Raw genomic sequence first — 24,610 nt, forward strand, 5'->3', positions numbered from 1 at the left:
TTCAGAAATATATGACCCGACCCATTTGTATAGCCCGCGCATTTTAAGGTGTCTGTAAAAAGGAATTTCTTACGCGATTAGGGTACGTGGGGCACAGGTCAAATAAAAGTGAAAGCGCAGGCAAACTAATGACATGAACACACACACACAAAAAAAAACGGGGTTCAAGGACACGTTCGAGCAGAGATGGCGAAATTACTTTTAAAAAGTAATTAAATTACATTACGAATTACTTTAAAACTGCAAAATGTAATTAAATTATATTACAAATTATAGCGGACTAAAAGTAACGAGAGTACATTACAATTACTTTCCAAAAGTAATGAAATTACTTTGGAATTACTTTTCAATACCTTGAGGCAATCATTTGTGCTAATTTTATTTACCGTTTACGTATTAAAACTCAGACTTTCATTTTTACACCGGAAAAGCCTTATGCGCCTCAAAGTGGACCATACTGAACAGTCGTTTCACTGGCGCACAGGATTAAGTGATAAACATGATGAACAGCTTTTTTAGATGTGACTCAAAGAGCCGACTCACCGGTTTCGCAGTTCACTCAACGGTTCAGGTCCTTGGTTAAAGGGTGATTGTAACGTTACCCTTCCGCCTCGGACACAATCTAATCCTATTCTTCGAAGAGCTCTAGTTGACGTATTCCCGGTCACCCCACTCGAGGAGCACTGTTCCCAAACACCCGAAGAGCCCCAGTTATTGCGCGTTGTCGCACGAGGGGGCTGGATATTCGCTGGGCAGAAGGGTCGCCAGTTGAGGAAAGGAACGACGCGAGCTTCCTAAATTGTGTACTTTCCCAATAAACGGGTGGCGATATCTGCATGTAGGCTTATTCCTGGATGAACTTCCCAAGGGAAGGCAGCTAGGCATACCGCGAGCGACACCTGCTTTACTCGAGGACGCACGAAACGTTCCGGGGCCTTGAAAAGGCATTTGCAAATAACTGTTTATTCCGGTCGTTTGTTGTTCACAATGGTCTAAGCTTATGGCTCGGCCTTGCTTGACGAAAGAACAAGCAGGCTGGGGATCTTCTTGTCCTGTCCCCTCAGGTTTTGGAATATGTTGACCTCACTGGCGATGTGCCCTTCGCCTTGTAGCCTATAAGCCATTCATCCCTAAGCTGACACTGCGGTGGAAGCTACGTGCTCGTTGGAACAGTCACACTGTCTTTCGCCACGTAACCACGCTCTCGTTCATACCCACGGGCAGAGAAAGGGACGGGACAGGTGATTACAGGGAGGTTTTTGATTGGCTCTGGTTAGCTCGTAGCTCCCACCGCACTGCCAGCTCCGGGATGAACGAAGTACAGTATCGTTGGGATGACAAAACGCCGTGAATCTGTCTTGCCTGGAGTTCGTAAGTAGTGGCCTTCCAGCGATATCGACACTCTGTCCAGTCCCTCGTACGAGGCTTTGCACTCAGGTAGCCGTCGTTTCTTCTCTTTGATGACTTTCACATTTCAGCATGCAAATTATTTTATTTTTATTTTTTAAAGCTTGCAAACGACCTTTCTCATTTGAAACAAAAGTAATTTAAAAAGTCACGAGTAATTGTTTTCGAAATTACTGCCTGAAAGTAATTCATTACACTAATAAATTACCAGCCTAGAGAAGCAATTCATTTCATTATTCATTTTTTTCAAAAACAATTTATTACGGTAATTTCATTACGTTAATGTCATTACTGCCATCTCTGTACTAGAATAACACAGCAGGTAAAGTCCATCGATACTTTCTTGTACTAATAACGACAAGTATCACGCATGATGAGGTTCACTTCGCGAGTATAAAGAGAGTCTTTCCGTTCATTTTGCTGCTCTGCGCAGCCATTCCCTTCCAACAGTCTGCCGCGTTGCGCATTCTGCGATTCAAAGAACATCGGTACTTGTAAGCACCACAAGGTGCACCCAGAAACTTAACCACACGGCGTCGTGTTGTCTTTATATGTCCACGATGCATCTTCGCTAGTACTTCTTTTTTAACATTATGAGCAGAAAACATGTTCGTCTATGGTCGAGGAGTAATACGTGACACGAGAGTTTTCACCATCTTCCGCAAATCTCTCGTTGTGCCAACATACGTATTTATTATTGTTCAATCAATTTGTGGGGTCATTAAATTATCTGTTCCGATAAGAACATGCGTGCCATCTTGGGCGATATATCTCTGTTACGAATTTCAAGCGGGGAATGAGACTCGAAAATGCTCGACAGTGTCAACCTTGTCCATCTACCCGAGGCGAAAGACTACGTTCATATTTTGGAACAGAAAAGAACAGGACGGGCCTGGTTCTTACACGCTCGACCGAAGTTTCGCGCTTTCTAAGACGGCCGTTGGAACGATCGCTGCTATTGCGTGTTCACGCTATCGTACCCAGGTTCACTCTCGCGTGAGGCCATAAAACGGAACCCTGAAGCCCGCTCATACATCCGATCGACTCAACTGCCGGAATGCGGCAGTTGGGCTCAGGATTCCGGGTCTTTGTTGTCTCCCAGTTTCACGAGAGGGCGCTGTTTGCTGCGGGCGTCGGGGGAGAGCCTAGCTTTAAGAAAGACCGAGCAACTTAAACCGTGGAAAGTGCTTGGAATTTAACGGCAGACATCTTTCTGCGCAGACTGGCTGTTATTGCGCATGCGTCCGACGAAAGGACGATGGCGGTCCCCGAGGCTGAGCAAAGCCTCACGCAGCTTGTATTGCAGAAGCGTTTCCTAAACCACGTGACCTCGATCCGGCAGCTGGAGACACTCCCATATGTAGGCGTCGGGAGCCGAATTCCGCCCTGGCGAGTTTGGGGGATAATGGGGGAACTTTTAGTGTACCATTAAGGAGACCTAATGGACCATTCCTGTACCTTCCCTTCCGTCGAGCCACGGAACGACGAGCCGCGTGCGCAGTGTTTCGTAGAGAGTATAGTGCCCGCGCTATAAAAGGGGGGTCGTTTTCTCTACCGTTTACGTGTATAGCTTTATTCTTAAGGTTGGCACTACGGGTATGCGAATGAGAATGAGGGCGCTCTTTTGTATTTCGTTGCCTGTTTATACTGTACAGCGATTGTATACGAAGAAAGGTAGTAAGTTAATTAAATAGGCGCTGATGGGTCGGACAGATCGACATCTTCACCACGCCAATTCTTGAAAAGTGTAAGAAGGATGCCTTTTACGGGCTTTAGCTGAGCTATAGTTACTTTACGCCTGGTCAATTTTTAATAAAAAAAAATACCAGGCGGTGTCTTTGTTTAATTCCTACCTTTCTGTTTCATTTACACTGTTACATTAATATAGCAACGCAAGGAGGAGGGCGGTACACATCAACGTACACCAACTTTCAGAACTGTAAATTGAACCGAAACCAAAATGTGCAGTCTCCAACGATATGCAAAACCCTAGCCTCCTTCATTCTAGAAAGCCTGTCAAATCGCGAAAGAACGTGGCAGCAGCAAAAAGAAGAGATTCGGAGGAGAGGGCGCGCGCAGGGGCTCTCTCTGTCAGCAGCGCCAAACAAATGCCCCAGTGGTAATACCCAAAAACACAAACACGCTCTTTTTTCTTTTTTTCCTTCTTTTCAGAAAAGGAGGGCATTTTGCGTCGATCGTCCTCCCTATTCTGTCCCTCTCCCGTTTCTCCATGCTCCCGTAGCCTCCTTTATTTATTGCGCTGCGTTGCAGTTTGTTGTTTCGCGGAGAGACCACTGAAGGGTTACCCTAGAGTCCCTGTATAGGCTCCCTACGGGAGCCAGGGTTGCGCGTCTGTTTTCCACGTGCCGCCGCGCCGCTATTCGCCGAGATCCGATCACGTGAGGATCCGGATCAAATGCCGTGCAGGAAAGTAGACGTTGCACGTACCCCGACAGTACGTTCCCCTGCTTTTGAGCGCGGCGCCGCTATTCGCCGAATTCATTCGCGTGAGGAGCAAGATCAACGTGCCGTGCAGGAAAGACGGCGCAACGGGGATGAACGCGCAACTCTGGCTCCCGTAGGGAGCCTATATAGGAACTCTAGGCTACCCGAGAGTAACTGCAAAGGCTCTGGAACATATATAATTACTCTAGATTACCCCAGAAGAGGCTCTGCGCTAGCATTTGGGTAACCGTTCGGCGCTGCTTCTCGCCTTTTTGCGGCAGCCGCACGCTCAATGGCTCCGTCATGGAATCGACAGGCTTTCTAGAATAAAAATGGCTATGGCGAGACCCATTCGCCGATACCGTCTGTGCGGTGCTGCAAAGCACAGTTTGGCCAGTGAAACTTTATTTTTAGAGAGATTTAGAAGGCAGGTTTATTTTCTCCCCACAAACATTGTGGGTCTGCCCAAATCGAATTCAGCACAGCTGCCGAGACTGCCTCGTTGAATGGGTGTTGTCGCGCTTTGAGGCCCTCTTTCGCTACGTATTCGTTGGTGAAAAACACAACCAGCTTGTGTTCAACGGTTTATCCGACAGATCGTTCGCTCGCGCTCGTGATTTCCCCATCCCCCTCGCCTTCTTCTCGCTCAAGACTAAATGTCTAATGCCAGTGGTATTTACCGTTAGATATGTGGATGAGCATCGTACCGGCGTGCGGTCGTGTATCACTACTGCGTGATGCACGTTAAAGACCCCAAGCTAGCACTCGTACAGCACTGGCTAAATTGCTTATCTTCAGTGAGTAGCAATGTCGCCACATTCTGGCAGACTAACCTCCTGATGTATAAACAACTAACGACTAATTTGACTTTTGACTTTTTTAGGGGCGAAGCTCCTTAGGGTCTAGCCTTGTCCGTCCGTCCGTCCGTCCGGCGCCCGTGCTCACATAAAAAGAAAAAATGTTTGAGCAGTCGACAGGATTCGAACCTGTGCGGGGAGACCCCAATGGATTTCTAGTCCATCGCGTTAACCACTCGGCCACGACTGCGGGACGAGTAGGGTCTCTGAGATGTGGTAGTAACTCAAGAGCTGGGGTTTCTGCCATGAATGAAACGTTGCATGCAGCCGCTCAACGTCTATACAGGAGAGGGCGCTGAGGGCAAATGCGTATATAATCGCGTTAAACTTTGCATGCCTTGGCTCAACGTTCATAGACGAGAGGGCGCTGCGGTCAAATGCTCAAATGTGTATATAACCACGTTCCATACCACAAATTCTCTTTCTGACATGGACCGTTGACTTAAGCGGTGGAGATGCGTTCCCACGGCTTCTAGCGGATCCAAGCTGTTCCGCTAGAAGAACCACTGGCACTGCATTTCACCGACCATAAAGCAGTAATGATGAAGTCGAAACGCAACCCGGAACTCTGCACTACCTATGAGCAATAAAAAAAAAATCAGCACCATCAGCACTACCTATGAACAATGAAATCAGTATCATCAGCGCCACCAGAGCTTCGCCCCAATCAACATCATTCACCACGTGGAGATGCGGTACTTTTTTTTTCACTGTTAGATTTTCAACAGGGCTTTCACATTGTTGAAAACTATGTAACAATGCTAAAGAAAACCATACACCACCCCACATAACACGGAATTCTTTGCATGATTAATTTCACACTACAACCTAGCACTACGATCGAACTCGGGCGAGGGAGAACAAGTGGGACGTATAGACGCCGCTTCCCCGTCCATTCGTGTAGCGCAAGCTATACGAGCTCGAGGTAATTAAATCGATGATATTTTTTCCTTCGCAAACCGGTACCGTGAGAACTCTCCGAATCATTCGCAGACTCTTCCGTCCCCCGGCTCGCAAAAACCCACCTATGTAGGGTGCAAATCTATGGCACACAGGTGCCGCGCCTTCGTTTTACTTATCTTACTTTTATCGTTAGTAATCGGAACAGCGCACCACCGGCACACCAAAAGGCGGCGGCGGCGGGTATATACACACGCGCTTATCAGACCGGCCGCCCACGGTCTCTCGTAATCACCAGCCTGGCAATCTGACTGGGAAATCTCGCCGTCATCTCTCATCTTCCCGTTCTACGTACGCGGGGGAAATTAAGGAAGCAAAAGAAAGCAAAGCCCGAGTTCCCGCGGCGGCCGTGAGCGGACACGAATACCCGACTGACCTCCCAACCGGATGCAGCTGCGTGTGCACGGTCGGGCACGGACACTGCAACCACGCAACACCTTGTGTCCGTTTGAAGAGAATTCGTATAGCCGCAGTACACAGCCCACAGACCATGCAAAAGACGCGGAGTTTCTCCGGCAGACATGCTGTCAGAATGACCCGCGGACAAGCCTCGAGTATGTTCGAAGCATGTTTGTTTCATACTTGTCCGCGGACATTTTTGTGTGACCATACGAGAAAAGAACACGGCTCAGATAATGTCTGAAGACCGTGTTTTGTATGACTAGCAGTGCGACCGCAGCTTTGAAGGGCCGCGGATGCGAGAGAGTTCTCCCGTAGGCAAACATGGCGGTCACAAGTAAAGGTTTCTTTTGCAGATAGCTGCGCTGAAAGCAATAACAGCGAGAAAGAGCTGCACGAACAGAAACGCGAGAGATGAAGTTAACCTCGTCACGTTAGAAGTCGGACGCGACATGCCGGAACAGTATATGTTTCTTCCCGGGCGAAATGATCAAAGCGAGCCGAAACTCGGCAAGGCGCCCAGCATCGGTCAGCTGTGCCTCACCGCCGCCGCCGCCGCCGCCGCCGCCGTATGAAATGAAGCCAACGCACGCGAAGCGCGCAAATGAAAAAAGAAATACCAAAGACGATAGGGGACAGACCGAGGCGAGGCATATCCTCCAACAACAAGACGAAAGAACGAAACGGCGAAGAAACGAGAGAAAACGATGGGAGCAGCAGGCCAGTCAAGATCCGGGTTCGATTGGAACGTTTTTCTTCTTCGTCTCGTCGTCCAGGTGAGACCAGGTGAGTGAGACTGGTGCCCCACCCCGCTCGCGATCCTGCTGACTCGCTCCTCTTCGGGGTGCAGGGCGGGAGCGCCAATTACAGAGCGGTTTCGGTCCCGAGAAAGACCTGCGCCCCGCTTGTTTCTCCGCTCTGTTGTTTGTCTCTTGTATCGATGTTTTTTTGTTTGTTGTTGTTGCTTCCGAGTTTGGGGAAGCCCATCCGTACGTGTCGCCACGTTTAAAGTACCGCCAGCCTCCGCCGCCGTCGTGCTATGCCGTCTGTAGGCCGCTGGTCCCAAGACACGTACACTCCGTTTCGGTCTTGCGGTGGACCGCAGACGACGCTACGAGCCACCGAGGCCAACACCCTGCCGTGTCTATTTCACGTGACCTCCGCAAGGGGCGCGTCGCACCACGTTCACAGTGCCGGATTGGCTGGGATGGCTCGTAGCGTCCATTGTGGTCCATCGCAAAAATTAGACGGAGTGTATCCGTCGTTTGCTGCCGTACCATGCCGGCTAGTCTGGATCCTGTAGTCGGAATACATTAGGGTGCATCTGTATGTGTGTCCATGAGAGACAAACACCCGATTATACCGTCTACCTTTCGATTGGTCTGCACCGGGCCACACGGAGAGCTGTATAGGTGCGGCTCGGCTAATTCGAGCAGTCGTACATAGGCGGCTCATGGTGCGCTATCTGGATTGGCCTCGTCGTGAAATCGTCCTGTGTGTGTGTGTGTGGATGTGCTGCGTTTCGTGGGAGCTTTATTTCTCATAAGCGCCTATGGTGCTTACGGTGCGTGCGCCATGATGGCCCTAGTTTCAATTTTTTTTTTTTAATGCCTTGAGGGTTGGAAACGGAAAGCGAATTGATTGCGAGTTTATTCCCCTGTTCCAGTTTAATGCTACCATCTTCGTGCAGCGTTTGTTTATTGTTGCGTTTATTTACGGTCGGTGTCTGAGTGCCAAAATCAAATTTAGTTTTTTTTTTTTTGGTTTTTTTTTTTCTATTCGAACACAAGTTAAGAATGGTCCAAATAAACACCACCACGTACCAGCCACGGCATCGAATCGCTCCGCGGACTAACCGGCGTAACACATCACTGCTCCCCAATGTAAATTGTGTATACCTTCATACTTTGGAGTGCATTGCAGGGTGTTCCGTGCAGTGTTTGGTTTGTTGAAAGTTGAAAGAAAGTTGAAATTGGTAGCCGGTACCGCCCCAAAGCGGCATCTAATGTCTCCTTTCTACTTGTTTTTTTCTTAGTAGTTAATAAACAAACGGAAAGGAAGGGCCGTAGCCATGACGAGGTATGTGACGTCAGCACGACGCGCGCCTCAGTAGCGGACTTTTTGCTCATCGCGGAGGAACAGTGGCTGGTGGTAATAATGGTGTGGGACGAACTTCTGGCGAATTCTTCACTTGTGTCTGACTATAGCGAGGGTAGCACGTATAGATTCCATGACAAGTTAAGGAGATAATGCAATTAATGCAAAGGTGCAAGCAAGCTGGACAAGAATAACGATAATAATCCTTGGAGAAGGGAAACATGGGGGACAAAGGACAAACTCAAGTCTCCGAACACAGCTAGGTGATTGGTGCGCGACCGAAAAAATCCGCATGGTCCTGATTTCGAACCAGCGACCTCTCCATTTACAGTAGAGCGCTTTACCAACTGAGCTAACCAGGAGTCAGACGTCAGTAGAGCAAACGGGTTTCAACAGCTGCCACCAGTCTAATACTAACAAGGGTAAACGGCCTGCATTTTAAGGTTATGACGTCTAACGCCTGGTTAGCTCAGTTGGTATTCCACTTCCGGCAGCCGAAGCGAACGGACGTGTGTATCATGAGCTCCGTAGGAGCGGTGACAGCGGCCGCGTCTGGCCGTGGTACTTCTGCTAATTCTGCCACTGGAAACCCTGACGAGTACAAAATTATTTTGCCTCCCCTGCCGAACGGATACATCGCCATGAACTGTGTGATTCTGCACTGTGACGTAAAGGGCCGGCCATACCGGATTCAAGACTTCCGCGACGAACTGCTGCGGCTTCAAGTGCTGAAAGATCTGGTGTCGGCGGGACCGCACCAGATGAACCATGTCTGGATGCTACGGCTGGCTTCGCTTGCAGCAAAGCAGAGGTTAGTGGACGCCAAAGAACTAACCGTAAAAGGGGGGCGGTGCCTCGTAATGGACCCTGCCAACGTGGAAGTCAGGCTCAAGCTGCACTGGGTGCCCTATGACGTGCCGAGCTGTCACGTAAAAAAGGAGATGGAACGGTACGGCAAAGTGACGGACGTAACGCGAGACCTCTTCAGGGAAAAGGGGTTCGAGGCGGTCGAGTCAAACACCCGAACGGTACGCCTGACTCTCAAGGACGGTTGTACCGTCGACAGCCTCCCCCACGAAATTCGCCTAGAAGGCTGCAAGGTCCTCGTCGTTGTGCCAGGACGGGCCCCACTGTGCCTTAGGTGCAGGCGTACGGGCCACATCCGGCGAGATTGCCGCGTCCCTCGCTGTACGGACTGCCACCGGTACGGCCACGCAGCAGAAGACTGCGTCAAAACCTACGCGTCTATCGCCCGTGACCGCAAGTCGGAGGACAACACCGACTACGTCATGGACGACGCGGAGGCAGAGGAAGCCGTAGGAGGGTCATCGCCCGTCGCCCTGCCATCGACGGAGCCTAGTGGTACGCCCCCGCCCAACGACGACGGCAACCCTGACGCAGCGTCCTTCGTGCGCAACCCCGAGGAGAAATCCGAAGCGCAAGTCACGCCCAGCGACGACACTAAGGAGCGCCTGCCCCATGAGCCAGCAATATCCGGATGCGGTCCATCGGCAACGAAGCCCGGCCATCCCGGTGTGCAAAACAGCGAGGCCGGAGTGGAGGAGTGCCAGGACACAGACATGGACTCCACTCTCAAGCGACCGAGGGACCCTGCGCCAGCACCAGCTGCAACCGGCGGAATGGCCGCCAGCGGGTTGCCTGTGCCAGGAATCAAGAAGTGTCGTGTCGTGGCGAAGCCGCGTGTCCCGCCGGACGATCGTCGCAGGAAGGACTCCCTGTGAGTCTTTTCGGGCCTAAACGTCAATGCAAGTGTCAACCGTATTTTTGTTTCCATTGGCTTTTTCTTGCACAAGCGCTTTTTTTGCGAGCCTACCTTGTTCTCCGTCTAGCCTCCCTTCCAACAGTTCATGAACCTTGAACGATCTTTACGGGTGGGCACGTTAAACGTGCGCGGCTTTTGTGCCAGGCGTCGCCAATACCAGGTAAACCACTTGTTTATCGAGAATGACCTGGATATCGTCGCGGTTCAGGAGACGAAAATGGAAGGCGAGGCCCAGACGGAGAACATGGTACGGCTTTTTGAAGCGAGGTATGACGTGTGCGTCAGCCACGCTAGGGGGACGTCGGGGGGTTGTCTTTTATTTCTAAAGAAATCCATCGGGACAGTCGAACAAGTCATTAGTTGTGATTCGGGGCGCTTTGTCTTGTGCGATTTTATTATTTCCAACTACAAATTTCGTGTGGTGTGCATCTATGCCCCTATTAAGACGGAGGAACGATTATTTTTTTTCGAGTTTATTGAAAAGTACGTTCAAACTGATCGATTAGTTATATTATTGGGCGATTTTAATTGTGTGTGCGCGCCGCAGGATAGGTCAAATAGTGTAAGGTTTCGGGACGCGAGCACCGTGTTTTTCTGCGACATGCTTCAGCGGTGCGATTTAGAAGACATTGCCCACTGCGCGTCCCGCGGTAGGGGTTTAAAGTACACGCATTTCCAAGGTGCAAGTCATGCCCGCTTGGATAGAGCGTATGTCTCACTCGACCTTGTAAGAGCGTGCAAGCAATATGCCGTTGATCACGTGTCGTTCAGTGATCATTGCCTTGTTTCTTTTTTAGTTTGTTCCTCTAAAGATACGCCTAAAAAGTTCACGTGGGACTTGTGGAAATTTAATTGCAAACTCCTTGAAGACGAGGTTTTTGTACAAGCAGTCCGGAAAAATCTTGAAGATTCAGCGAGCGCAAAAGGGCAAGGATTTGGAGTAAAATGGGAACTGTTTAAACAGGAAATAAAATTGACTTCCATCGAGCGCTCCAGCTTATTGAAGCATAACGAAAAGAAAGAAACGCGCGAGTTAAACAGCCTGCTTCAAAGGTTGATGCTGGAAGAATGCCTATCGCCAGGTTCTTTTTCGGATGAAATTATCAGTATCAAAAAGCGCCTCGAAATTCTCGATACTGAAGAATACAAGGGGGCTATGCTGCGAGCGCGATGGAACCGGTTATCGCTTGGGGAGCTACCCACGAAAAGGGCGATAGGCGCTGAAAGAAAGTATGCGAGTCAAAATGAAATCACGGAAATTTCGTATCAGGGGGTTCTGACGAGCGATAACGTGAACATACAACGCGCGTTTGTTGAGTACTATAAAGAATTGTTCAGCTATCGTGAGCCTAAAAAGAACGGGTTTCGGAGTTCTTATTTGCCGTTAATGCCGAAGCTGGCAGACGAACTAAAAGAAAAGTTAGAACAACCTATAATGTTGTGGGAAGTAGAAAAAGCCATCGACAACTTAAAACCGGGAAAGTCACCCGGCCCTGATGGTTTAGGAGCAGAATTTTACAAAGCTTTCAAAGATCAGCTTGCCCCGTTTTTGCACTGTGTGTTTACCGAAGCGTATACTCTTAATGTTTTGCCCCCGTCGTTTTTGTACACACACACAATTTTTATTCCCAAAACTGAAGACCGCTTGAAACTCCGTTCCGTTGGTTCTTACCGCCCTATCACACTGACCAATGTAGACTACAAGATTTTCATGAAAGTGTTAGCGGAACGATTACAAAGTGTCATTAGCATTATCGTCGGCCCGCACCAGACGTGTGGTATAAAGGGAAGGAGTATTGTAACGAACGTGCACGTTGCACGAACTATTTTGGAATGTTGCGACACTATGGAAAAAAGAGTGGCAATGTTACAAGTCGACCTGGAAAAGGCCTTTGACCGGGTGTCCCATCAAGTCCTTTTTGCTATTTTAGATCATGTAAATGTAGGGGCAGTTTTGTGTGATGGTATACGTATGGCGTACAAAAATTGCGCCACTCGACTTGTGGTGAACAAATGTGTGACTGAACGCGTTCCTCTCCTTTCTTCCGTGAGACAAGGCTGTCCGATTTCGCCCTTGCTTTTTTGTATTTTTCTCGAACCGTTTTGTTTAAGCGTCATTCATAGTAGTTGTATTCAAGGTTTTAAGTTACAAACTGTTGAAGTCCGCATCTTGTCATATGCGGATGACGTGGCAATTTTTTGTAGCGACAAAAACAGTGTAAAGAAAGCCGTAGAGTTGACAGAAACGTTTTGCGACCATACGTGCAGTTCTGTTAACTTTGAAAAGTGTGTGGGTCTTTGGCACGGCGATTGGCCTTGCACGCCGACTGTTTATGAACGCATTACGTGGGCGGATTCGCCGTCTCGGTATCTTGGGGTACCATTGAATCACTATCGCAACACTGACGAATACTGGCGCGATGAGACTGAGGCTTTGCGCGCGAAGGCGAACAAGTGGGGAGGCCAGGGTTTATCAATTTTCGCGCGTGCATCTGTGTGTAACACATTTCTTGCTGCGAAGATTTGGTACGTTTTGCAGGTGTTGCATTGTTCACGTATTAACGTTCACCGCATTCATCGTGTATTTGCCGTTTTTATTTGGAGCTCGGTATGGGAGAGGACGAGCCGAACGAATCTTTTCCGAAGGGTCAGTGTTGGCGGTCTGGGACTTTCCCATTTGTTTGTGAGACAGCTGGTTAACAGATTTTTTTTTCTTCGAGACCAGAAAGATCCTTTTTTATGCACTGTCATTCAAGCGAGGCTGCGCAGCACTCTCCCTGAGTTCATTGTGTCGTCTGGCATAGACATCAGTGGTCCTGTACGCGGCTATCTAAAAGAGGTCGTTGGTGCTTATCAGTTTTTAACAACACGCTTTTCTTTGGAATACTTGTGCGGTGTCTCGCGGAAACGGTTGACAAACGACATTAATGATTTAATTTTTCCCACTCCTTTGTATCGTATGTTTTTCAGTGAAGGCCCAGGGCAGGACGTATTAAAACGTGTAAAAAGAATGGTCATTCCCGCCTCAACCAAAACGTTTTTTTTCAAGTTGCACAGCCAAACCTTACCTGTCAAAGCATGGCTAGCCGAAAAGGGAGTGCCTATTGCGTGGACCGATAACTGCATATTATGCAAAAAGCAGGAAACAATCGAACATGTTTTTATAGACTGCTGGGATGCAGTGTTTTTCTGGGACGTACTGCAAAGAACGCTCAAAAAGGACCTGCCTCTTACGCCGCATGGAATTCGTTTTTTACCTGTTAAAGGGGACGAGGGCGTACCTCTAGACATGGTCATGCTCCTGGGCCTTCACAGTTTGTGGCGGTGTCGCATGGCCGTGCGTCATGCAGACGTCGATCTGCGTCCTGTGCACAAGTATTTTGCAGAGCAAATGTGCTTTATGAAGGAAGTGTATAAGGCCCAACAACCTTGGCCTGAATGGTTGCCACTTCTTGAGGGGCTTGCGAACCTCAAAGATTTTTAACATTTTTGTGTCAGCCAGGTGAGCTGATGGTTTTTTAACCTCTTCTTTTGAGTGTTTGTTATTGCATTGTCCCTGTCAAAATCAAGTAATAAAGAAAAAAAAAAAAAGCCTGGTTAGCTCAGTTGGTAGATCGCTTCACTGGAAATTGAGAGGTCCCGGGTTCGATACCCGGACCAGGCGTATTTTTTCGGACGCGCACCAGTCCTGTGTTTGGAGATTTGTGTTTGTCCTTGGTCCCCCTTCTTCCCTTTCTCCAGGGATTACTCTTGTTAGGCTAAGAATGCAGAATAAGCTCTGCCTTACGCACAGGCTAATGACAAATCTGCCAAACCTGGAGTGTGTGTGCACCCACTTTTTTTTTCTAATGTAGGAAGATTGAATTGGAGGCGAAATATATATGCTGCATTCCTGACCTGTCACTCTCTAGGGAGCCTCAATGCTCTTCTTGCGTTCAGTCCCACTCCCCGAATTACCAACTCCATTCCACGCGCTCCTGAGCGAATGAGAAATAAAGAATCGCCGCGATGGGATCTGATGTTGCGATCCCAACGCAGGTTCGCGTACATTGCAATCGACGAATCAGTCCGCGCTAGCACATGCAACACCCGGAGGATAGCAAACCGATTCGCCGCCGATCATTGATCGAGCGAATGGAGCCTAAAAAGTGCCAACTCGGGAAAGAGCTGGGCACATTTGCCACCCGAAGTGTGCCGCGTTCGCTCGCACACTTCAGGATTAAAAATATTCCCGCGTTCTACTCGCTGTTTCTTTAGAAATGGCTCGGATAGTTGATTCGAAGTATACGGTGAAGCGCTCTCCTAGGTGGTCATGCGAGAACGAGTCTTTTCAAGCTCGGCAATAAGGACCAATGAACGTGATTATGGCTGTCGACTTGGCGAAAGAACATGAAGACTCGTACGTGACTCTTAGTTTAACACATTGAACAACGGTTAGAATATTGGCTTCCGAATTGCAGTGATACTGTATGTGTATTTAGGAAACGTTATAAAACGACCTGTTACCAAGCATAATCTCATACCCAGCCTTTAGAACCGGCGAGTTTTTTTTTCCTTACCTCTAGAATTTCCGCCGCTCCGAGTCGTTTTCTTCTCTTTCGTCTTTTTCTTCCCCCTCTTATTGTGCCGCCGAACTGCAAAAGACAAGAGAAACAAGAAAATGCATTATTTAAAATCAACTCACACCACAGAAAGAAACAAGATTGAGAGACAGTCTCATTTCCCGGAATGCGCTTAAAAGGCGATGGCGCGAACTTCTGAAAGCGTCTATTAGACCCTTTTCAAAAGTTCGCGCCATCGCTTGTCCGCCATTGCTTGGGCATGTCCACTGAGCACTGATTGGACACGAGGGCTACGTCAGCATTCGGCGAGGACTCGGAACCAATCCCGCGCGCTTTGTTCCCAAGATATGGCGACCATCCATGTTGCTCGATTGGCTTTTGAAAAGGGTCTATATTGCTGCAATTTACGAAGGTGTTAAGAGAGAAATTTACAAATTTACGGAGGAATTTACGAATTTACGATAAACGACGAGGGAGATAATTTGCTTAGACCTAAAAAAACACCGTATTCTGTGACACTGAACACGACATTTGAATATGCCCAATGCCACAGCGCGGACTCCCGAGGGCTTGTGGTAAAATAGGCACTCCAGATTCCTAACAGTGCAGTACACGGAACAAATATCACTCATTACACAGGCATAAAACACCTCCTCGCTTGCTTACGAGGTGTTTCATAGACCTCTCCATGGCTTATCACCCGGCCAAAAAATGCTGAGTCATTGAGCTGTGGAGGCATGCGCAGTGTCCGATATACCGCACAGCAGAGCGACAGCCATGCTCAGAAGGCGTTCCACAGCCCACCAGAGAAAGATGGCAGTGCGCAGAAGGCGACCTTTGGAAAGGTATACACACGTGAGGGAGAGCTCACGCGGTAGACGAGTTTGGGACGTTCCAAGTATACCTAATAGCTAATAGTTCTTTTTTTTTTTAGTTTTTGGTTAGTTATGGCAGCGGTACACCAGCTCGCGCGTTTTTATTTTTATTATTTTTTTATTTTTTTAGAACTGCTAATTTCGAGGTGAAGGGAAGGGGGTCGTTCAACATGAATCATACGAATTAAAACATGAACAAAGTCACACGCACACAGCGCTCGTATAGCTGGCACGACTCGGCAAAAGCACTCAGCAATGCTGCTGTGGCTAGGCAGAAGTGAATGGCCCCCATGTTCAAAGAGCGTTCTCAAGTTCGCTCGTCGGCTAACCGCATTATGTATCGTCGTTGAACCGTCGTTCACCCGTCTCAGGCAAGTCCCATTCAGCGTGTAACAAACCAATAAGGCTCGCGTCGGCTTATCGAGATTTTTCACTAGAGCCGCTAAATAAACTCGGGGAATGGAGTACAGGCACTGCATTCCCCACGAGGTTTGTTGGAGCCGCCATTTTTCGATTATGATTCGAGAATGTGACTTTTCGGGCATTAGACACGGTGTCAGAAAGGTCGCACGAATGGTATTGCCGTGTCAAGACAATTTTGTAGGGTTGTGCGAATATTCTAAATTTCTAATAATAGTTTCGAATTATACCCTATTCGATATTCGCTTTGAGAAGAAGTGCACTATTTGCGTTTTTCGAAGTGTTCATTAAGGGTTAGCCCCGTTGAGTGCGCTTCTCACCAAGCACCGGTGCACTGCGGAGAAGCAATACCCGCAAAAGCGAGCTCCGCGGGCATTGCTTCTCCGTATTACATCGGTGCTCGGTAAGAAGCGCACTCAACGGGGCTAACCCGCCGCGATGAACACTTGGAAAAGTATGAATATCGCAATTGCATGCTTGGAAGAAAACCATGCATTCAAAGAGCGAGGGTGCACTTGTGCCGGCTGTATTTGAAAATAAATGGAAACTTTGTGAATATGTATACTGTATCTACACTGTAGTAAAAGTTTCAAAATTAAACTGACGGTTTTGCAAGAGTATACGCTAGGCAGAGATGCCCTTACAACCTGCGTTCATCATGCGCAATTCATTCGTTTTTTACTCGAAATTAAAGAAAGAATATTTAAAATTTGTAAATTTACTCAAATGGGAATAGTTGGTCATTTCTATAAGATTCCTTTTATGTCAAACCTGTCTTTTAAGCTTTTACGTCAAACCTGTCTTTTACATCCTAAGACATCAGACCTTCTGAGGTCGCACTTCATAAATAGAGATAGATTAAACTTGGCTTATAAATGGACAAGTGGGACAAGTGGAACAACCTTCACAAGTTTAGCTGGGGTTTTGTCTAAGCATTATGCTAAGGCAGTGAAAGGCGTGGAAAAACTATTCGATATTCAAATCGAAAACATTCGGTCAAAACCACTATGCGCTTCAAATTCGCTTCGAACTCAAAATCTACTATTCGCACAAGACTACAATTTTGTCATTTCTGGCAGACGGAAAAGCTGTTTTCTGCGATTCCAGACAAAGCTTCAGACAAGTGGCAACAAGATGACTGAAGTGAGAGGTTATTGCCATTAGTTAATAATTAGAGACATTTGTTAACTGGCAGTTGCCAATGAGAGTCCTGTCAATTGACCGTGACCACGGAGAACACAAACGGTGCTCACTTCAGAGTGTGGCGCACCAGCAATATGCGTTGGTTAACCTCATTGTCTACTCAACACCAAAATCTTTCTCTCTCACTCTCAAACAGTGACAGGAATACAGCGACAGAGACACTTTTTCACGCATAAGAAGTCTTTCTATCGCCAAGTTCCTTCAGCAGTGCTGGAGCGCAAACAAAAGGTTGCCAATAAAGTCAGTTTTGGCGCGTTTGCGAGCAGTGTACGGCAAAACGGGTAATGCAGTGACCGGAGGTCGAAGTTGTCTGACGAGGGTCGGCGCTACAGCTGGTGCTGCTGCCGCATGCGGCTTGAGCGAGAGCCCCACTCGTTCTTCTCTGCCCCTCCTACCTCTCGAACCGTTTGGCGATGGCTGGTGTTAGCGATGGCCGAGACGGGCCCCGCTGGTGCTCCTTCTTCGACATGCCGCTGGTGATAAATCATACGTGGGGCGCAAGGCACCGCGCCCGGACGCCCGCTGCAGCAGGCAGTATATCGGATCGGTGTTGTTCCGCGCGTCGACTCGCTTCGTGGTAGATGAGCGACTCGAGACGAGGCAGGGCATGTTTCCCTCTCCCGATCGCTGTCAGGTCGTTGGAAAGCTCTTCGAGACTTTGTGAACAGGAACGACCCCTTGTCGCGAACACAGCGTCTCGAGTGAGGGATCGTCTGAGAGACGAAAATAAACCCGTTGTGGTGCTTACGTCTTGTGCCCGATTGTTGGCGTTCGGTCGTTCGCAAAGGGGAAAAAGAAAACAACCAAAACGGTTTACAGATGGGCGCTGTAGCTGAGCCACAAAAGGGATCCAATTTTTTTCTTCATTTTTTTTATTTTTATGGCTCGTTAAGGGAGCTGTTGCGTGATTAGATCATAGAATTGCTATAACCTACGCTAGAGGTCAAACTGGCGCTCGTGAGCTGTTGCAAATTGAAGCAGACAGCAACCAGTCGAAAATTGACTTCCGGTAATGCATTTCTACGAGGAAAAGACGGAGCAATTTCACCTCTGCGCTCAATTTAAAGAGCAAATATTACGTAACTATAACGTAGCAAATAGCTTGGAACATTTCTCAATCAAGTAAATGAAAATACTGGTCAGCTATAGAGTTTTTCTTCAAAATTTATGGCATTAAGCATACTGAAAGAACAGCTTCATCCATGCATTTATGTGCGCTGTCGGGCACTGTTAGCGTGAACACGTCGTCGGCGCTTTTCAGCATGGGAGATGCATGTGCCAGACGAACCAATAAGGATATCTAGAAAACCAAGAGAGGCGGCAAAAACAACGCAGTAACCTGTATTAAAACAGCGAGTTGGGCTAGTTGGTACTTATGCATGGTGCAAAATACGCCTAAAAAACACGGACAAAGAAAGAAGCACGCAGTACGAGGCGTAACACTGGATTAGTAACTCTGCATATCTGTGAGGAAACAGCTTGAACATTAAACACTTACACACAGACAGGACAGGACATACACAGAGCTGACTATCAACCATTAATTACTTCTTTCTCCAGCTCGTCTTCTTAGTCCATTCGAGCATTCCACGATTTGGAGATAAGATGCACTTTTTTTTTTAATAGAACAAAGCATAATAAGGAGTACATATATATTAATAAATCATAGGTGAAAGAAAAAAGAAAAAATATACTACACAAACGAAAATTAATATTTTTTAAGAACCTTAAATTTAAAGAAATTTTAAAAAATCTTAAATAAAAACAAATGGAAATGTATAGAAATGCTTGGGCATTGGCACCATTTAAAAAAATATATTAATTTTCGTTTATGTAGTATATTTTTCTTGTTTTTCTTTTGTCTATGATTTATTTTTATATATGTACTCCTTATTATGCTTTGTCTTATTTAAAAATGAATTTAAAAAAAATGCATCTTATCTCCAAATCGTGGAATGCTGGAATGGACTAAGAAGAAGAGATGGAGGAAGAAGTTTTAAATAGTTGATAGTCAGCTCTGTGTATGTCCCGTCCTATCTGTGTGAAAGTGTTTCATGTTCAAGCTATTTCCTCATAGACATGTGCCAACTAGCTCAACTCAAACCGGTAATTCCCTCTGCATGTAGACAATCACAATAAAGTGAAGGCGAAGTAATATAGTCCGATTTGCAATAAATAATTACTGCTTTATTATCTCTGGTCATGCATATATGCGAAGATGCCTGTTCTGCGTCCAACCGCGCGCTGAAATCTCCCGCACGCTCAAATCTTTCGGAAATAGGTAGAGGTTAGCTTTTCAGTGTATGGCGACATTTTTACACGCTGCAGATGAGAAATTTAAGGCTAGTTCACACAGAAACGTTTCCTTACGTTTTATCACGTAACGCTTAAGTCACCGAAACATTCGTGTCTCGAATGTTTTGGTTCCAGGCTCTCTGCTTGTACCGGTAGCCACCCTCTTTATGCAGCACAGATGTCCCGCGGTGACTTGTGCCATAAGCAGGCGTAAGCCTCCGTAACATAACATAACGTAAGAAAACGGGGGTGTGTGAAGCAGCCTTTAGCCGCAGCAGTTACGCTGCTAGACTGGGGGAGGGGGGGGGGGGTGGAGGGTCTTTAACGCGCGCAACGCTGTAATGATACACGACCGCGAGTCGGCACGTAGACGCCCGTCCAGATCGAAGACAGTTGCAGGACGCAAACCTCTTTTACACGCAGGTCATACCGGCTTCTGTAGGATTATTGCGAGTTTATAAGAAGATACCAATAAAGATTTATTTATTTATTTATTTGCTAAATAATCTATTGATTGATTTTACCACAATAAAAACGGCGCCTTTTCTTGTGTGTTCGCGTTTTGCCAAAGCTCGAACTGAACAGCGATAAAGCACTGGACAACAAAGAGATGAGGGTAAAATTGAAATTCAGAGAGATAGAGAGAGAGAGAGAGAAGAAAGTGAATGAGAATAGATGGGAATGTTCGTCAGTGTTCGACCGATAGACAAGGACTCCGCTAGGATAGAGTAGAATTGATTCCTAAAAGCACAGGCTGCACGCCTCGGGGGCACTGTCTGTACCCAGATGAGAACAGCACAAGTCTAACAAAAGAAAGGAAATAACGAAAACAGGAGGAGAATGTTCATACTAAATTAAAAGCTTTTTGAACATTTCGAAGCCAGTATCATAGCGCTGCTTGCACGCGATTCGAGAGACCCCTACCAAGTTACCCGCGGTTTTAGTGCCGTATACTGCGCGCCAGTACCTTCTGGCAGCATCATGTAGATCTCCAAAAACTCGTTGTTTGCCCTCTTCTGAGCAAACTTTTGCTCAGACGACATTTTAAATAGAGATTTCCCAAGTATAATAAATCACCAAGACGGCAGGCATAAATAAGTGCTTACTAAAAGAAAAAGGTTTTGAGATTTTTGAGTAGGGAAAAAAATTTTTTTTTTTTTTGATACTTACGTACTCTACCCACGGGGATTAGCGTAGTTTGCTTTATTTCCCCGAACAACCGAGGCAACCCCGAGGTCTTTTTTAGGCTGGTTTCCTGTCATACTGGTGCTCAATCAAGGCCTGTCACGGTTCTACAAACAAACAGCGAAACTTTTGCTTCTCGTGATGGACTATGCTGTTCCCTGAGCTTTTACGAGGCAAAAACCAAGCGCTTTTGTCTACTCAACTGTTTTCGTAGGCAATCAATATTCGCTGTCTGTGAAACTCGTGCGAGTATTTTGAATATGTTCTCATCATCTTCCCACGCACTATTTTCGTTAAAATTTTAAGCTAAACATTTTATTCGGCTTTTCTTACCCAAGATTAAATCGAAGTCCACTACTCTTCTTCCGCAACCAAATACCGTATTTACCTCGTCGTAACAGACGCTCTGTTTACGAACAAGGCCGACGCGTCGCCTTTTGCCACGTAGCACACGTACAGCCAATCATCGCGTTCAACGTTAGAAACGTAGCGAATAACGAGGTCGAGAAAAAAAAAAAAAAGAGCCAGTGACAAACGCGCTCTGTGCGTCTACACGATTGACCTTTCACTTTTCCCCCTATTCTCTTCTTACAACGCCTGCACACATGTACGAGAAAGAAGGTTCTCCGCAAAAAATGTGATGTGCGCGGATGGCATTTCCGCGTGAGAGCGTTATCTCTGTCCCGTAAGTAAGCCGCCATTCTCCTTCGATAATTGCGATGATTGGCCATCTGCGTGCTAGGCGCGTAAGTGGACGCGTAGAGGCATTGTTTACAAAGAGTGCGTTCATTACTCGAGCATATAAGATAGTCGGAAGAGCTGTTTACTACGCGGAGCGTAAGTTCGTTTGCTTCTGGCGCATAGGTTGCGGTGAGGTCAGATCGCGGAGCTCTGATTGGCTCTGATTGGAAGAATAGTGGGTAGACCTCCAGGCAGCTAGCACTGAGGTCTACCCACTATCCTTCCAATCAGAGCTCGGCCTTGTGACGTCACCGCAACCCCGGCGCAAGAAGCAGACGAACTTGCGCTCCGTATACAGTCACAGGCTAGTTGAGAAACGCTGGGCGTGGGGAATATTGTACATCTCATTATTCCTCCGCAGCCAATGAGATTGCGGCAATAGCCGATAAGAACGCTGGGGAACCCAATCAGGAAGCAGGAAGCGTGAACGTAATAAGCCACACCCTACGCTTCTGAGAGTGACTATGCAAATAAAATTTAAAAACAATTATCAGAGAAAGGGGAAAGAAAATAGTCAATTTACGGTGTTTGTGGAGAATAACATAGAGGACGAAAACCGGACGAACGTGCCGTCCGGTTTTCGTCGTCTATGTTATTCGCCACAAACACCGTAACTTAACCAGCACGCTCCATTTCCACGAGAATAGTCAATATTTTGGAGTCGGAGCGGTGCAAACCGTTTCGCACAAAAACACTGCCGGTAAACTTCGTGAAGTGTACGTTTTATTTATTTGCTTTACGCATCCAGGCCTGAGAACGCCTCATTATCGGCCGTATCGTTCCCTTTAATTAGTCGGGAAACATCCATCATTCCGTGCATCGTCGGTCCATTATCTGTTCATCAAACTCATTAATCTTCATTAACGTTTTTGCGTAATGAAAGCAGCCTCTCACTTCACGGTAAATTTGAAAACGCAATCTGCGGAGGAAGGGGGGGGGAAGGGGGGGGGGGGGGAGAGAACGCGTAATTTTAAAAGCTCCAATTCTTTTAACCCGGAACACAATAAGCACCGGAGTTTTCAAGTAGGGCGCTCACGAGACTGAGCATTATTTCTGTCCCTTACATTTCTATACGCAACACTTTGATTGATCATCACTACCTAGCCGAAATATCTAACACTGATTACTATTACTAATGACACAGACGTCTTCATCCTATTATAGACCAACAAGCTGTTTACAAACAAGCCCGCGCTCATGCCCACACCAGCTGTGATTAATGCGCGTGCCTAGAAACCAGGTTCGCGTCAGGTGAAGTGTCTGCGCATGCAGCCGTAACGACAGTAGCGCCACCGCAGCAGAGTGACGTCAGGGTACACTCTTAATCTGGGGCCGTCAAAGTTTTCAGGACTTAGCCGCGAACTGATCCGGCCCCGTCAAAATAGCCGTGTACAACGTCACGGCTGCAGTTGGCCCTTCCCCTCTTTGATGGTGCGAATGACTATATAGGTGGCTCCGTAGGCGGCCCTGTGATTTTTGGCGGCCCGTTTGTGCAGGGCCGGCAAAAAGGGGCCGGCTATGCGCATAATAGTGGGAAAAAACACTCTGCTCTCCGCTAGATGGCGGCAGTAGAGGCCGCCCAGTGTTCTCCGCGGGCGCAGCCAGCGTGCAAGGACGATGAATTTCGACCGTACGAAGTACGAATCTAATCGGAAGCATCTGCGGGTGACACTTGTTTTCTTATCATGGTGATGTAAGCCTATGTTAGAGAATGCGCCGAAGCCGCGGGACAGTGAGTTTGCTCTTCAGGATGCTCACGTCGAAAGATACCAAAGGAATTCGACGCGGGCGGTGTAACCACGAGGAAACATGTGAATGCGATGGGTTCACACGGCCCGCTGATCTGGCGGCACAACCAGCACGACCACCCCTACTGAGCCAACTTGGCTGGTGCCGTTACTGCGGGCACAGTCCTCTTCAGCATAACCGACTGGGTAATTATGTAGCTCACTGGCTACTAACGAATTAGAGTCCATTGCTGAAAGAGTTCCTAACTAGTAACTTGTGTTCTCGCCAACAGAGGACAAGTGGGACCCTGTCCTGGACGATACAGGTATCTATACACAATATTTTTGTATTCTAAAAAGCACGTTTGGAATCGCCTCTTTTAATAGTATTCAGATACTGGCTGGCGTAGCCGGTAGAAAGCGGAAAACAGGTTTACTTTGTTTCACCTTAGCATGGACTTACCATAACGGCTACAAGCGCGGACTCTTCGCGTTTGATGCCGGCTCGGCTGTGCACATGCACTCGTGGTGGGTGACAATTCTTAAAGTTATATCGGGTCACAGTCGCAGCCCTTACGGTTTGCCTATGGTAAGGTGAGGCAAAGAAAGCTAGCCGGCTTTACCTCGACGGTGGCCGCCAGCATTTTACAGCGACAAGGTGTAAATAGTTTATAGGGGTGTACTTTTCTCTTGCCGAAGTGTCCGCCGATAGAGCACGGCGTATACGGCGCACTCATCAGCTTGCCCGTCCGAGGTATATAGTCGCGCGTCTCGGCTGGCGTCGACAATCGCGTTGAGCAAAGGAGGACGGCCACACAAGGAACATTTATGCTAAAATGGATGATGAATGAAACATCTAGAATACACTAAGTTTGCCCTTGTGCGTCCACCCTCGTTTGCACACGCGGCCGTCGACGTCGGCCGAAATGTTATTTTTGTGTGAATGAGTTTATAAGCTTTTATTAGGGTAACTGAATTTAAGAAATGCATTGTATTAAACAATATTTTTGAAAATGAAATGTCAAACTATTTGTTTTACAATATTTAACGCAGTTTAGCAAGGTCTTTACCCCGACCTGACCATACTTTTAAATTGAGTAATTACAGAAAGTTAATTGTTCAAACTTTTTGACACCATAATTATTTGAACATCAAACTTTATATATTTTCATATTAAACTAAATTAGCTTTTTATGTGGAACGTGTAGTTTTTGAGAAACGATTTAGCCAGCGTTTCATGACGCAGCCTGAATGATTCAGCCATGGACCTGTAGATCCTGGCAAGTGGACAACCTCAGCTCCCCTGCCTGCAGGTGGCGTCAAAATTTACCGTTTTGTTCCCACTATTCAAACTGCCATCAAAGCTATAGGATCTATCCATATGACGTCAGACTGCTTTTTAATGTCGAGTAACTACAAACAAGCCTGGCCGCCGAAAGCAAAGCGGTTATATTATTGGCAAATTTCTTTTGCTTTTTTTTTTCCGTAGAGCATATGAATAAACGTTATGTTAGCGGCCATGTTTGTGGCCGATGACTCAGCATCTGAATAGACTCTAACGTCCAGCAAGCTACTTTCTAAAAAAAAGCTGTTTGATAAAGTTTAGAACGTAATTAATATACAAGACATGTTCTCTCTCCCTTATTCTCTTATA

The 24,610-nt window shown here is 47.2% G+C and overlaps 1 protein-coding gene across 1 annotated transcript in view; it reads right to left on the reverse strand.

Moving 5' to 3' along the window:
* The window catches only part of LOC8030744 (bone morphogenetic protein 7), a 200,256-nt gene that overhangs the window by 77,836 nt on the left and 97,810 nt on the right, over nt 1-24,610 (reverse strand). Inside the window, 1 exon segment of the mRNA XM_042292372.1 lies at nt 14,508-14,582. Coding sequence (XP_042148306.1) covers nt 14,508-14,582 — 75 coding nt within the window.

The sequence above is a fragment of the Ixodes scapularis genome, unplaced genomic scaffold (genome assembly GCF_016920785.2).
Source record: "Ixodes scapularis isolate PalLabHiFi unplaced genomic scaffold, ASM1692078v2 PGA_scaffold3__209_contigs__length_174095766, whole genome shotgun sequence".
NCBI lineage: Eukaryota > Metazoa > Arthropoda > Arachnida > Ixodida > Ixodidae > Ixodes > Ixodes scapularis.